The 15,935-nt window shown below is 41.6% G+C and overlaps 1 protein-coding gene across 1 annotated transcript in view; it reads left to right on the top strand.

Moving 5' to 3' along the window:
• The window catches only part of RERE (arginine-glutamic acid dipeptide repeats), a 173,986-nt gene that overhangs the window by 58,160 nt on the left and 99,891 nt on the right, over nucleotides 1-15,935 (top strand). Inside the window, exon 5 of the mRNA XM_086476019.1 lies at nucleotides 484-588. Coding sequence (XP_086332145.1) covers nucleotides 484-588 — 105 coding nt within the window. The remainder of the gene's footprint in view (nucleotides 1-483; nucleotides 589-15,935) is intronic.

Raw genomic sequence — 15,935 nt, forward strand, 5'->3', positions numbered from 1 at the left:
ATTGTTAGAATGGCAGTCTTGCTAAAACCAGCATAGCTTTGGAAGTGTTATTAAACTGAAGTTTTATTTAGCTTTCCAAATTAAAAGCTGACTTCCCAAATAATATGAACAGTAGAATTTTTGAAGCTTCCTTAAAGACGTAAGTGTAATAGGACTGTAAAAACATTTTCAGGATTGTATTTCTAGGGTAGATATTGTTTGTTAGTCTGATTAAATTTGGGCTCCTCAGGACTGTGTGCTGGCTGAATGAGAATTAATGAATGTTTGTGGAACACCATCTGAGACATTGTAATTGAATTTTCTTCCCTTTCCACCATGGGAAGAATCTGCGTGGTTGTTACAACAGGCTTGTATTTATGACGTTTTAGACATTTATGAGAACACAAGGATGTCTGTGGCTTATACACAGATTACAGTGGCACTTAATTAAAATAGCTGTTATTCAAGATAGAATTCTAATACCGTTTTCCCTCTTTCTTTCAGAGGGAAGTGTAACATCTCCCATTTCTCTGACATATTTGCTGCTAGAGAGTTTAAAGCTCGAGTGGATTCATTTTTCTACATACTGGGCTATAATCCAGAGACAAGGTAAGTGAAGTGACTTTTAAAGGAAAGCTTTACCACTGGTCTGAGCCTGTAGGAACAGGGAAACTACTGAAGGGAAGAAAAGTTAAAATTAAATAAACAAAATTGTGCAATGAATCATGACATCAGGTTGCATCTCTGGGTAGATAATGTACTGCTTCAAAACAGGTTTTTAAACTGTGACTTTTTTTACAGGTTCAAAGAGCAGAAGTTCTTAGCTGCCTCACTGGCTGAATGCACAGCCCTGAAAATACTTTAAAAATACATTCCTATCTTCTAGTAAGCAGCGTTGAAACGTACACATTTTTATTAAGAAATCAAATTGAAAGTTTTTAAGTGGAAATTCGTGCTTTCATGTGTAAATACTCATATAGGGTCCCATATCAACAATTCCTAGCTTATGCTTTGCTGGCCTGGAGCAAATTAAAGGTACAGAAGGAACTTCTTTGGGGAATTAATGCATATTTGAAGAAGGTGTGTTCAGCATGCTCTTTCATTTCCCAGTTCTTTCAATCTGCCTGGGAGTTGTCCGACCAGTCTTTATCAGCTGGGTTTGGAAAGCAAAGCTGATACTTGACTGCACCTTCATTTTTTTTCAGGTCCAATCCAAACCGTGACTCTTACTTTTATAATTTATGTAGTTCTGTAAACACAGAGAATGCCTTACAAATACCAGCCTTAAAGAGTTTGTTATCTAGGGGTGTTTTTCTACGAGCACTTGAGTAAAAGGTTAATAATGTGTTACAGGGCTCGGCAAGGTCTGTGCTGACTGAAAGTTGTATTGTTTCTTTTAGTGCTGAAAACTTAATTAGCTGGGGACCTTGATTTCTAGGGATGTTGTTGAGAAAAGTATTATTTTAAGTGGGGATTAGATAGGCCTATAAATAACAAATATTTGAATTGCTACATGGTAGATTTACTATCTTTAATGCAGATATGAATCTTTACGCTTCAGGGCATAGCCAACCACTAACTGCTCGCAGGCAGGAAGAAACTCCCTGTGTGGGCATGTTAGTATGTAATTGCCTATTTATGAGGCTTCTGTACCTTACTCTGAAGTGTCTTAAACTGTCCGTACGTCTGAGACAAGGTATCGGCCTAGGTAAACTCTCTGAATGGATTCAGTTTACATTCATAGCAGGTCTCAGTGCTAAGTCCCTAGGAGGCAATCTTGCTAGTGTATGGTGCTGAGATCTCTGAAAAGGGCATGAAATCCTGTAATATTTTAGAATACGGTACTTTAAAATGTTTTTGTCACGTCGTTTGTGTATTTTTTTTTGGAGCAGTCTGACAAGGCGAGGCATTTATGAAGTTTGTCATCATAGACCTCTCTGATATTCAGTACTGTGCTTGACCCCTATATTTGACTTTGTTACTTTTTTCCATGCATTTTAGTTTTGAGGGTCTGAATGCTAAATGAACTATTTGTATTAGTGTTCAAGTTCTGTGTTTAATGGATGATTTCTCTTACAAAATGCCATTTATGCAAATTGTCAGTGCAGTTTTAAACCCGCTTTCTGTGTAGAAGTAGCTGTTAATTCTTCCAGCTATTAGAAAATGACTGAGCCTGGAAAGATCAATGAAATGACAAAGCATAGCACTTAGGGATTAGCTAATTACTAGCTGGCTCTCAAAATGTGGGTTTTTCTTCATTTGGTTGCAGCCAGGGTCTCTTAGTTCTAGCTCACCAAGTCTTGTATTTAGTCTTGGAATTTGAGGAGGTTTAGAAAAAGGAGCTGAGTCTAGGTTGCTTCATTATTTTTAGCCCGTGTTTGCTACTGCTTTACAATGCATGCTGCTCTGAGTACCCAATTCTAGATTTATTTTGCTTTTGGAAGTTAGAAGTATTGTCATCCTGGAACACATGTTACCCGTTGGTTTGTCTATAAAAACCAAAACTTTGTCTTCAACTTGATCTGCTTTTCTAATGTAGTGTTTTGTTTCACGTGAAGAAGATGGAAGAATGTTCATGGCACCTTGAAGTAATAGTATGTTGGAGATAAGGTTTTGAATACTGCACTGTGACCCCCCTCAACTGACTTGTAGAACTGTGTGATAGGATACGTCTTAGACCAGACAAGCTTGAGCTGTGGATTGTATCTACAAAGACACATTTCTGTTTGCGTGGTTTTATTTTGCGTTCAGCATAAGATACTCGTGTGCTTTTCCAGGACTCTCAAATGCAGCTCGGTGTGGTGGGAATCTGACTATTTTCCATGTTTTCATGTGTTCTATTTGCAAAACAATCCACAGAAATCCCAGACCCCTAAAACATCCGAAACACTAGTGTAGTGGATGTGTAGCAAAAAGCCCTCTTGTTCTTGGAGCACACAGTGCTAAAGGAAAGTATGCTTTGTCCTTTCTTTTCTGTTTGAAAGCTTGCTGACTGTAGGTTTAACTTGGGAAGTACCAACCACGATCCTGATTCTGTGGTCTGAAGTTCTAAACCTGTTTCTTTCGGGTTAACTTTTTCCTTTACAGTGTATATCAAGCGGGTGCTTTTTTTTCCTGCAGAGTTCAGTAAAAGATTACATGCTATGTTTCATTAATTCTCACATCAGTGAGAAAAATCTGATCATGGAATAAAAACCTAAACTAATCTTAAAGTTAGAGGCTGGGTGTTACCACCTTGCATAGAGTGTTAAGCTAGGAAGCAGACTCGAAGTATGTTCCTCGCTCTTGAGAGTGTAGAATACATCCGTTAAGCTTGTATAGCCAGCTGAGAAAGAAAATTCATTTTATGCCAAGTACTTTGAAATAATTGATTTCATGTCTCCTCAGAGAAGTGACTGCTCTGACACTGGCTAATTCCACTAACATGGAATCCCACTCAAACCTTTGGGTTACCCAAATGGCTGGGTGAGACCAATGCTTTGTCAAAGAAGACATGTTAGGTGAATTGTTTAGGCCCTGAACTTAGTTTAGAAGCTTTTCAAAGTGTATAGAAAAGCAGTGAAGAAGCATTAATGGACAATTAAAACCAGACCTGATGTACCACTTCAGAAACTGAGTAACTGCACCAGCTTGAGTTAAACTGTCGATTTTGGTATTTGAGTCAGAAACCAGCTCTGCCTGCTGAGAAGAAATAGGCAGCAAGGCTGGGGAATGCTGTTGAACGTGCTGCTTCACCTCAGACAGCCGTTTTTCACCAGCTCGCATTTTACCACTCATTTACTGCAGCTCTTCCCCTATCTGTAGTGTAGTGCCAGATCAAGCTGGTTCTGGCAAGGACTTCTTCCAGTCCTTCCTTTTGTGCTCTGATATCCTGTATGGACTTACAGAAGCAACTTTGAACTGTCTTAGTCAAGGATGCAGGCGTGCCAAATGCCACTGGTGGTGTTGGCCTTGTTGTAGTGTTATGGCATGTCCTAGGCAATCAGCTCTTTAATCTCAGGAGTACATAGTAAATACCTGATGTTTTGTCTGACACTGACATCTGCAAATACACATAGATTTAAGTGCTGCTGAATTTTTACTTGAACTAGAAACAATCGGATACTATTCCACAAGCGGTTTTCATGGCCATGAATCACAATTATTCTTCCACAACATCGTTTTACATTGTAGAACAAAATAATACCAAACATTCAAGCCATGGGTGAATTTTCTGAGTAGATGTTTTGGGAAGAGCAGGATCTTGTCTGTGGTTTTTATTCCACAACATTTGCTTTTCCTCTATTTTTCATCTTTTTGTTCTGAAGTATTCTTACTGGGGGATGTCGTGAGCTAAAGGAGTATTGGTGTGTCTGAGAGGACTGTTCCCAAGAGTGAAATTGAAGGCGACTTGCTCTTTTTTGTGTCCTTCATGGCTTACTATTTTATGTAGTCTAGAAGAGGCTTCATGATGGAAGTCTGACTCGAGCCCCCTTTTTCTTTCTTTTTTTTTCCCCTCCTCTTTTCAATGGAAATTGTAGTGGGTGGAGTACAAGTTTCAGGTCTAGAAACAGATTAGAATAGTGCATATTCCTAGAAAATCAAGAAGCCAGTATGGAGTTCTGTGTTATGTAGGATTTTCAAAGCTTCCTCTTAATGTTGTCCATCTTTAGAAAAAAATGTAGTTGAATGATGAATTGATATCTGCAGCCAAAATGTTGAGCAGAGGCTAAAGAGGACTGCAGAGCTCTGTTTTGCTTGTTTTGATCCTTTTGTCTGGTTAATTTTTAGCAGTCAGAATATTTTCAGTCTAGGCATATAACAGTGCCTAGGGCAGTGATAGAGGGTGAGAAGATCACAAGGGTTTCTAACTTTATCCATCCTTATGGCTCTCATCAGAGCCTTAAAATGAGTTCCTATTACGCTTTCACTCAGTAGAACACTATGATGGTTTGTGGTGTACTTTAAATAAGACGATTCTTACAGCATATTGCAAGTCCAGTTTTTTAATTTTTTTTTAAAATAGGTCTAGCAATTTTAAATACAACCCAGAATCCTCCTGATGGGGGAGATTGGGGACTGTTTGTATGGTATGCCCATGTGATATGAAACAGATGGCCTCTGTATGTCTTACTAAATTACAGCAGAGTTGTTTTGTATCACTCCTGTCTAATAGTCCTGGGAAAGAATTACAGAAGATGCTGAGCACCCTCACTTCATGTCAGTAGGAACTGTCATATGTTGAAGTACCTTGCAGTTGATTCATTTTAAACAAACAGACAAAAAACCCTCCCAAAACCTGCTTTTAAATAAATGGATATATAACTTCCTTGGGTTGTTCTTTCTGGCTGGCACCACACTTTGTAATTTGGAATACATTATTTCTGTGTGTCCATATCACAATTTATCTCTGAACTGGAGGGTAGCGTAAAAGCTGAGAACTTTTTCTCGAGATCATGCTGTGAACTTGAGGAGGAAAAACCCAATCCAGAACAGCATCAAGAAAACACCCAGAAATACATTTCAACCGTGGTTGAAACGAAGAGAGAAATTTGGCCTTGTACTTTTATCAGTCAGCTGGTAAAGACTGTGCAACGTATTTGGAGTAGTTACCTCTTTCTAGTCTGTGGTCTGGGAAAACTTGGTCAGGCAGTCTTGTTCTGCATGTCTTCCTGTAATATTTTTGTATCCCAAGTGAGCTGATAGAATGTTATGGTAGGTTAGTGTCTCTTGTTTTTAAAGCAGTTTATGAAACCTCATTGTGTTTCTGTAAGTTCTAATTAAATAGCCTTGTATAGCGTAGTATTTTAAAAATAACTAACATAGGAGCTTTTATTGTGGTTGGTTGCATTTGGTTTTAGATGTATTTTTTTATTTTTTCACAAGCGTGAGCCAGGCCCCTCCATCCTGTATCGTAGGGAATGGCTTCTTTCCCTCAGCTTATGGATGAGCTTTGGTAGCATCAGATAGTTTCAGCAGAGCCACTGTAGCTGAAACGTTGAAGTTACTGAATGTTTTAATTGTTATTGCAGGTTCTTTGGAGGAGCCAGACTATGTTGGTGAAGGTTCCCAAGAAGGGGGTGGGAGGTGACAATATGGGCAACCAGAAGGGTGTATCCACCTATGTTGTTATAAAATTTTCTCACTGGATTATTGTGTAAGAGAAAATTTGGGATTGCTGCGTGGCCTCGTCTATTTTGCATGATCTGTCTTTTAAAATTCAGAATTTGAGAAACTTTTTATCCTTCTCTAGCCTCACGGTAAATTCAGGCATCTCAGATGCTCTAAAATGGAGGCAAGTATACTAATTGAAGTATTTTGTGCTGTAGGGGGGGGCCTATTACCTTTGTATAAATGGGGAGCTAAGAATTTTTTTGAAAATGCATTAATTATCAGGAACGCCAAAAATCGAGGTTGGTGAGTGAGTCAAGGCTCGTCTTGGGTTCACCTTGCGTTCGCACGTGCTTGTGCGTGGCAATGGCATTGTTGCGGAGGATTCATATTCTTTAAATGTCCTCATATAGTGTATTATTGACAGGTAGAATAAAGGTGTTTCGTCCTCAGCTTGTTGCTTCGTTTCCTAATAGCTAAGTAGTATATCCTAATAAATAAATAGTATCTTAAAATGTGAGGCTTCTGTCACTTGCATCTGTGAAAACCTCCGGCGCCTTTTAATCGATGTAAATTTTCTAAAAGCTAATTGCAAACTTGGAAACAACAACAACAACAAAAAGCTTTTAGAAGTGTTTTTACAAGCGGTGTGCATCTCGCGTGGAGAAGATACCCCAAGTGCTGGAGCAGAGCTCTCCAGGCTCTGCATCGCTCTGCGCTCAGGCGTTGGCTGTATCAGATCCCCTAGCTAAGGCCCCACTTCCCTGCACACTAGCTTGGTATGCAGAAGCTGCCGAGTCTGTTCAGTGTGCTTTATTTACGGAAACAGCGGGGTTGAGATTGATTGCGTTGTAAGACAGTGTGTGGATGAGGGAGGGTCACAGCACATGCTCAGTCCTGTCAGTCCGAGGGCGAAGTTTCTGCGTTCTGCGTGCAGGCTTAGGTCATAGCACAAGCTCAGTGAAAGCTCTCTGAGGTCTCTCAGACTGCATGTGCCTCCATTTTGAGTTGGTAGAGTGGAAAAGGCAGAGTTTTAGCTGTTAAGTAGAGGGTTCAGGAATACATCTAAACCCACCAGAGCCTGTCCTAGTCATGGATGATCCATTCAGCCCCTGCAGGTAGGCTACATCACTCTGGCCTCCCCTAAACAATGATGATTTTTGCTGTTATTTGTGACTTCTGAAATGTTTATGAAATCATTGCATTACTATTGCATGTTCCTCAGAACCTTGTAATCACATCAGCTTTGCTGTGCAGCTGTTCGTACGGTGCATGAGGGCACTGAGCAGGGAATCTGCTGGCTGAGGGGTGCATGTAGCAAAACGCTGAAGCTGTGTGGGCTTATTTTTTTTTATATTCTTTTTTTAATTTATTTTTTTTCCCCCCCCCTCGTGGTGCAGTTTTCATTTCGGTTGCGCTGCCTGTGTGCCAGCCTTATGGCAGGTCTGGAGGGAGCTGCAGAGGCGCTCTGCAGGACGCAGGCTGACCGAAGTGGCTATTAGGAAATGTTTGGGCCTGCAACAGACTGTTCAGATAATGTTCCAGGGAGGGTCGTAGATCAGCAGCCATTGGTTGCTCTGAGGATGGGTGGTTCTCGGTTTGATTGAGGGGCAGCGATCCTGCTGATGCTTCTCGAGTATTAAGGGAAAAAAAACCAAACCCCAACTCAGCAGCCGGCATGGTTTTGCTTGCTTGTCAGTCACATGCAAATAACACTTCTGCATCTAAACTGCAGCAATATTGTCTTAGGCGTTGAGATGCTTGTCACAGGACAGCTGTGTCAGCAATACCCACATCGGTTCGATCGGGCTAGCAAAGCACTTAAATTTTTAGACCGATTGAATAAAATCGAGGACTCGGGCTCTGCAGTGCCGTGTGACGATCGTACGGTTGCAACTGGCTTTGAGGTCCTTGTGGGACGGCCGTCAGTGACTTGTCACTGCTGAAGATAAATGGGTTTGAGAGGGCTTGGGTGCGTTGGGTGGGAGTAAACTTGATTCTGCAGCGTGCTCCCATTCGCAGCAGGGTCTGAACTCGTGCAGAACTGGGTGCTGTTCTGCCGTGGCCCTCTGCCTTGCCCGCTGGCTTGCAGAACGGATCGCGGCACCGTGGGGTCTGTTGCTGAGGGGACGTGCTTCCATCAGGGTAACTTGTCTGCGAGTTACCGGAGTATATTGAGTTTGAAGGTGACAGGATGGTGTGCGCTGCTCGTAGTGACATCTCTGGAACTTTTGCAGCAGAAGGTTGACCTTTAGCTTTGCACACAACCATTCACCTGCGCAGCGTGCGTTACTGGGGCTACCTTCCTTCTCTTGTCAGGAGCTGAGGCATGGATGATGAATAAGCCTGCATAGTTTTGCCCGTGTTAGTGCCACGTCCCTATCAGTATGCTATCTGAAGTGTCATTCCCTTTTCCACTTCGTTTTATACCTGTAGAGCATAAAAATCGGGAGCAGCTCTTTAGTGTGGGTCACTGGTCATTTATGCCGCTGGCTGAAGCAGAGTCGTGCTGGTGCGTAGAGAGCATAGTTCCCTTGAACTTCAGCCTGGCTGGCTGGCCTCGCGGTTGAAAGGGGTGCCTCCGTAGGCCTCGGCTTCAGGAGCAGCCTTCTTCCTAATAAAGGAGCCACTTGCATATGTACAGGAATATGACACTGCTCTTCAGGAATACAGGGAGGTGACACCTTGTGACCTTAACCTTTGCTTTAAATGTTGATTTATAAGCAGAAGAGAACGCGTTAAGGGATGGGGAAGGGTACAAAGCAGTCTGCTTTGTGCTGGTTTTCAGTGATGATTTGTGCGTGTGTTTAAAAAAAGATTTGAAAAAAATGGCACTTCTAAACTTCAAATGAAAATTTGGTCATGCTTATTTTTAACAACTGTAAGGTTAACTTGCAATAGCGCAGGTGGAAAAAAAATGAAAACACCTCTAGTTTGTAAAAAAAAATCTGTCAAACAAAAGCATTACATTTGGCAAAACAAATTCTGCTGGAATAATATGCCAAATAAAGCATTCTTCACTTAATCACTTGCATATGAGAACTTGTGGATGTGATGTTGGTTGTATTGGCTCCCAGAACTCCCCCTTGAAGGATGCTTCTGGTGTCCGTGCTATGCTCGTGTAGAACCAGATGGTTCCTGCTGCTAGCAAATGTATAGATATCTTTATTCCCTGTGGCAGTACTCCTCTCGCTGCAGACCTTCAGTGGTTTTTGACATCTCAATTTTTCCTTTCCACATGCTTCAACACAAATGTCATTCACCTGTATTGCCAGTTGTGGGGTTGGTCAGCCAGTTTATAACGAAAGCAGTTCCTTGGGTTTGTGCGTAGGTGTACAAGACTTATGCTTGGGTTTAAAAAAACCCCACCACTACCAACAGGGAACCAACCTCCCCCCTCCCCAACAAACAAGAAAACCAACCCCCACCCCCCAAAAGAACCCAAACCAACACACCCCACACCCCCCTTGTTAGTGGGAGAAGTAGGGCTGTCTGCTGGAAGTTACCTGTGGTACTGGCAAGATACTTCGTGTGCTGAAAAGACCCTTTCTGCTCAATCGGCCTGTGGAGTGTGCTTATGCACTTACTGCTGATGGTGAGGTTTGAAGGAGGCTGGATGCCCAGAAGATCTATTCTCTCTGGTTCAGAGCCTGTTGATGGGTGGTCTCGTGAGTTACAGTTCTGCTCAAAACAACTGGTTGAAGTTACAAATCTGTTATGGGAAGTGCTTGTGTTTTGTCCTTTGGGTGAAGAAATAGTGGCCAAGTATTTGATGGTCTTACTTCCCTTTGTTCTGAGCTCATTTTAGCTTTTTCAAGACTTAAATCAGTAAGATTACCTCTTCCTCCTTCCTTTCCAGTTCTTTAGGCTGTAATTTGTTTTAATTAGAGCTTTGTATTTCCAGGTGTATGGTGGGACTAGGGACATCTTCAAGCTTGTTTTACGCTCTGCGTTCTTCATGCTTATCACCTCTAACACGTGCTGTTGCTTCTCCATGTATCCGCTGTTCGAGGAAGCTGGAGATAGGTGTTGTCAGGCAAGCTAGGAGACTGTGTGGTAGATCATTGCATCTACCCTTCATGAAGCTTAATGGAAAAAATTAACTGCTAGGTTGTTGTCTGGTTCCACTGTGCTGCATATAAACTGTGCTTATGCTGAAGAAATGGTGCGGATGTAGTATATAGTCAGTTTTAATAGCGAATATTTGCTCTGGGAATGCAAAGGTATTGCCTGGCCATGTTAGGAACTATACAGGATAAACACTTAAAGCAACGTAGTTCCGTGCTGAATTCATTTACGTATTTACTAATCAGTGTAGGTGTTGCTTGTAAATAAGTAACGTTCTGGTTCTATTAAAATCGCATGTAGACCAGATAAAAAGCTGCATCATGCGAAGGTTTCCTGTAATTCATTTATTGAACCTGTGATCCAAGTACTGGTAAGGTAAACAAATACTGGAAAGCAATTAGAGAGGTGATCAACAAAATCTAGAAGCGAAATATTACCCACACAGGTAATTCCTGTGTGGAGAGAATGCTTGTTTCCTTTGCAGTAACTCGTGTCTCGGAGTGGCTGTATTATCATCACTTCCATCCTGCCTTTTGAGTAGGGGACAATACTTCTAAGGACTGTATAGGGGTTTTTTTAATGTATAATCCTGATGAAAAATAATATTATCTTGAAAAAGTTTCCCTGTCTGACTCAAACTTCTGCAAGTACTTCCTTCTCCAAACAGCAGCATGGGTGTAGAACCAGAGTCCTCCACTTCCTTAAAATTCTGACTCCGCAGTCCATCAGCAGGTTGGAGCTTGTACTGAAGATGCAAATGTTAGTACATGTTTATTCGTTCCTGCTCTAGATTGAGCAATCACTAAACGTTCCTGTGTAAGTTCATTGGCCTGAAATACAGATTTGATTTTTCACTCAGAACACAAAATCGCTTGTGCAGTTATTTTTTTATTATAACACAATTACAACAGGTTTTAAACAAAACTTAAACGTACTAGAGGCTGACCATTATCAAGAATATTTTCTGAGCATTAAGATGCTACTTAGAAAAGGGATTTTACAATTTTGCTTAAAAAAAAAAGGTTTAAGGCACAAGTGCAAGCTGGACACATGAAATTGGGTAACTTGAAGTAAAATTTCTTATGTAGGAAATAATTGTTGGAAAAAGACAACAAGCCATTGTTTAATCTCTAAATTGATATAGGTACCTATATAATGAAAACAAACCAGTGTAACTGACTCATTGTCTTTAAGCAAGAATTGCTGTTGGGTGTTTGGGGGAGCCAATTCCGTTTTTCTTAGGCACCTAACTTGCAGGTCTGTGATAGTTGTGGGGTTTTTTTGTTAAAGCTTGAGTGGCCTGAACCTGTTTGTCTCTTTTTTTGTATTTTTGAACTGTGTAATGTAAGAACTTACCATGCGTAAGGATGGTGGTGTGGGGTCCAACTGAGGATCCATTTGGCTCCTCGGTATCCTGTCTCCCAACAGTGACCATAAGCAGATGTTTGGAGAAAGTAAGAATTGAGCTGGGATGTACGACAGAGGCTTATGGTGTTTGTGGGCAGTCTGTTTTGTGTCACTGTGGTGAAATCTTGGCTACTTCAGTGCTGCAGAGGAGCAAATGTATGTAAAGCTTTTTTTTTATAGTTAGGTCTCTGCAGACAGCCTGCACAGCATCGGATGAGGGAGGAGCATGGCAAGGGAAGTTCTGAATTTTGTTTTGTAATAAAATGAAATGGTGTCCGACCAAATGCTTCTCTTGAACGTAATGCCAGTCCCTTTCAGGCCCTGATAAACTACTTTTTAACCAGCTGAAGTTGGAGCAGAGTAATTTTGTTCTCTCCTTTTTTGTCCCTCTAGAGAAGGAACAAAATGATCCTTGCCAGATGTTCTTAGAACTGCCTCAGGAGAGCTTTTTTTAAATCTTGGATATTGGACCATTTGCATAAAAGGATTTTTTAAAAAATGTTTTCCTGAGACTTCCTCCTTCCTAACTGCTGCAGATTTATATTAATTTTACAGAAATCACAAATATCTAGGAATTGCCTTACTGTATCACGCTTTCAATTTATGTAACTGATTATCTTGCCAATAATAGTGACTGTTTGGCTACATCAATGTTAAACTGCATGATTGCCATTAATAATCTATTCTGACTATAATGCGTGTATCTAATCTGGTTTTGGTTTTATTTAGTAAGCCATTGATTTTCTTACTAGGCTTTGTAGATAACACCAAATCTCATAAGATTCATTGTTTAGTGCTATAGCTAGTAATTGCTTATTAAAAAAAAAAAAAAAAAGAAAAGAAAAAAATCACCCCCCAAACCCCTGCATATCCTAGCTTTAAGCTATGTCTGTCTTCCTTTAACCTTTCGTCGTGTAAGAGTAATGACCTCTTCCAACTGTTTTTGCACACTTCCTTAGCAGACAATCTGTCCGTGCACTGCGATGGCTGCGTGCACAGCAACCGCTGTTCTGGTGCCCCTTCTGGTCTCAGCTCGAGAGCCCTGTCCCCTCCTACAGGCTGTATTCCAGGGTGGTGAGAGCTGCTTAGGCTGGTAGTGCTTCCAGTTTAATCGTTGAAACTTCTCTTGCACTGTGCAGTTTGTGTTAGTGATGTGCATATATTGCAGTAGGCAGTGGGTTTTAGCAGGTTGGTTTTGAAATCCCTTTTTGGAGACCTCTGAGGAGGATCAGAAAGACTGAGAGGTCTGTGGCTGACTGATTTGGCCGGTTTAAAAACACTTTTCTGTTGAAGCATCCCTCTAACTTAATTACAGATCACCTCAGTGTACAGAATCAGGAATGATTGTGCCAAGAGTGGTTAAATGGGTAGCACAGAATGCTGTCCTGTGTGTGGCGTTTGGGTTGTGGTGTTTTGTTTTAGTGGGTTTTTTAAAATGTAATGGTAGCATTAAGTTATTTTCATGGGTTTTGAGCTGTTGCTGGTTAGTAGCAGGTGTTTCAGAAAGCACGTGGAAGTGCAGTGCGTGGTGACCACAGCAGAATGGAATTAAACCATGTCTGTTGCTGGGTGAAACGAACTCATGAAGAACATAGTTGGTTCAATGTGATACTGCAGTAGTACCACCTCCCTCACCCCTGTCTCAGGCACGTAAGTCAGTATAAAAAAATGTGCAATTACTGTATGGCATGTTTCTTGCTGAACTTTGGTAGTCAAAAGGAAATCATGAAAGAAGCAGCATCGCACTTTCTGAGATTCCACACTGCACGTGTGATCCCTGACCTTGAAGGTCCACCTTGTGCATACAGCGTGTGCAGTTTCCTTCAGAAGGCTGGCTTCCTAACAAAGATCTTCGCTAAATGTGCTGAGCAAAGAACTGACTTGGATTCACGTCAAGCATAGAACAAAGATAGGACAGTGCAGAGAAGTGCTACGTGGAGATCTGCAAATGCCTTCTGCCGTTGCCTCCAAACTCTGGAGAGTCTTGCTGTGACTTTCCAGCCTTGAATCCTGTATGTACCTTAATAGCAGTTGGTGTTGCAAGTCCTGAGCCTGGGTTATCCTCAAAGCTGATCTGATGTACTTCCTTGCAGCTCGGACTCTGTCTTGTGGCAGTTCTTTTGTTGCCGTGTTTCAGTCCCTAATGGCCTCGCAATGCTCTGTTATTTTCATGGGCGAAGGCTGCCGGTTGTGCCAGCTTTCGCCTACGTGCTCTGAGCCTGATGTGCAGTGTGGATGACAAACAGAGAGGCTTCAACTTGTGTCTGTATTGGAAACCGTGCAGGAACTGTTGTTGCCAGCCTTCGTTCCTCTCTTTCCTTCGTTCTAAAGCTGATAAATTAAAGCCCTGCACCACCCTGTGCTGTCTCCTGTTCCTTTCTCATCCTCACCTCTGAACTGCTTTCTCTCAGTGGTGCTGCTTTTGGCCTTGAACCTCCAACCTCCCCTGTTGCTTTAGAACTGAAAGGACAAAGCTTTATTGAACTGAACATCCTCTCTCTTCTCTCCGAACTCTTTGGAACAAGCCTCTCTCGGATTAGTGGGTGCTTGTTTTGCCCTGCTCTGCTACAGAGGCTTCTTGCCTTTTTGATATGCAGTTGCAGGCTTCCATCTCTGTTCTGACCAGCCCCTGTTTACTTTGCAGAATACAACGTTGTCATGGCAACAGGTTACTTCTCAAAGGGAACATCTTGTCATTATATTTAATCCACTGCAGCTGAAGAGGACTGAAATATTAAGTTGTTGTTGCTATGGATACTGCTTTGTTACATCAGTTTCTTTTGTGTCAGATTTCATATACGGTGTTGGGTCCTCTTTTTTTCTTTCCCATAGAATAAACACAGAGCCGTTCCATTATGATTGTAATTGCTCTCCGCCAATATAATTTAGCTTAAAAATCTACAGTGCGTTTTAGTTTCCATAGCAAGGATTTTCTTTCCATTTGCAAACCCGTTCCTGGGGATGTGGAAACAGTAAAAATTATTGAACAGATTCAGTGCCGTGGCAGAGCGATCGGCTTTGTGCCCTTTAAAAACCAGAAGTGTGATGTAGTGCAGTGTGAAAGCGCTTCCTGCACAGCAGCCGAACTCAGTCCAGCCCTTACCTTTTGGGGCAGGGGGAGGGAGCACCTTTAGGGTGTGAATGCGATCAGGAAATGGTGAGTGAGTGGTGAAAGGCACGCGGACGTATTTCTCTCCGTGCTTTGTTTTCACCTGAGGAATCATGGATGGATAGCCCCGTTGAGCTTCCCCAGCGGCCGCCACACGGATAGCTAGGAGCTGAAGTCCCATCCAGAGCTTTGCTTTTATCTTTGCAATTACTTCTAGGATGCTCCAGCATCCTGTAGTGTCAGTCTTGATTCTTAAACGCTTTACTTACCCTGTTCAGTGAATTTGCAACTGAAAAAATTGGGAGTTGGGGGATATTGGAGTGGTGTGTTTTTCCTGTTGAAATAGAAAATAGCTTGATTTTCTGATTAAGTACAAAGCCTGCTTGTGCAGCCTTTGGCTGAGGTGAAGTAGCTGGCAGAAACTGCATAGGCATGTTTTAAGTTTGACTTGCACTGACTAGTAGAGGTGTGTGTGGCTTTCAAATGAATTCTGGGAATAAAGGAAGAGCATCAGCATTTTGTGTTGTCAGTTTCCCTTCATTCCGTACAGGGAAAAATTCTGACACCTTGTAGCTGAAAAAATGTACCTGAGTATTTAATTTATAATTTTGTTGTAAATATAAAATGGATTTTCTAGTTCAGTCATTTCTTTGCATAACCCGAAACAGGAGAACAGTGTCAGATTGTGTCTTGCAAAAACAGGCATCGGAAAAAAACATTTTGACATGTTCCTTGTTATTTTCAGGAGACTTTTGGCACACATTTTAGAGTGGATCTGCTTGCCAGGAAGGTAGCATTGCATAGACATTGATTATTTCAAAACCTGTGTTTGTTCCTGTCTGACAGGTTCTCCTGTCATGTTCTCTTGGATAAGGCCCATTCAGATCCACTGCTGTAGTTCACCCACCTGTGCACCAGTGAATAACATTTCAGAATGGTCAGTAAGGTGAAGTTTAACTTAATACACGTGTGCAACATACTTTGAAATTTCGAGGTGACTGTTCATAAAAATATGCAAATGAACATGTAAAAAAAAACCCTAACCCCTCCAGTAACCAGTTTGACTTCAAATGGTGTTTAATGGTTTGGGCTATCCATTGGTAGTTTCGCTTAGGGCTAGCAGTTTATGGTGTGATCTTAACTTTTTACAGTTTAAAGGAAACCTTTCGTCAGTCATTGCTTCTGATCGTTGTGAACACAGCAGGGTGAATAAGAAATCCTCCAGGGTGGCGTCTTACTTGTAAAATGATGTCATAGTATTTCTGTAACAGCAAATTGCAAG

The sequence above is a fragment of the Leptosomus discolor genome, chromosome 20 (genome assembly GCF_034619465.1).
Source record: "Leptosomus discolor isolate bLepDis1 chromosome 20, bLepDis1.hap2, whole genome shotgun sequence".
NCBI lineage: Eukaryota > Metazoa > Chordata > Aves > Leptosomiformes > Leptosomidae > Leptosomus > Leptosomus discolor.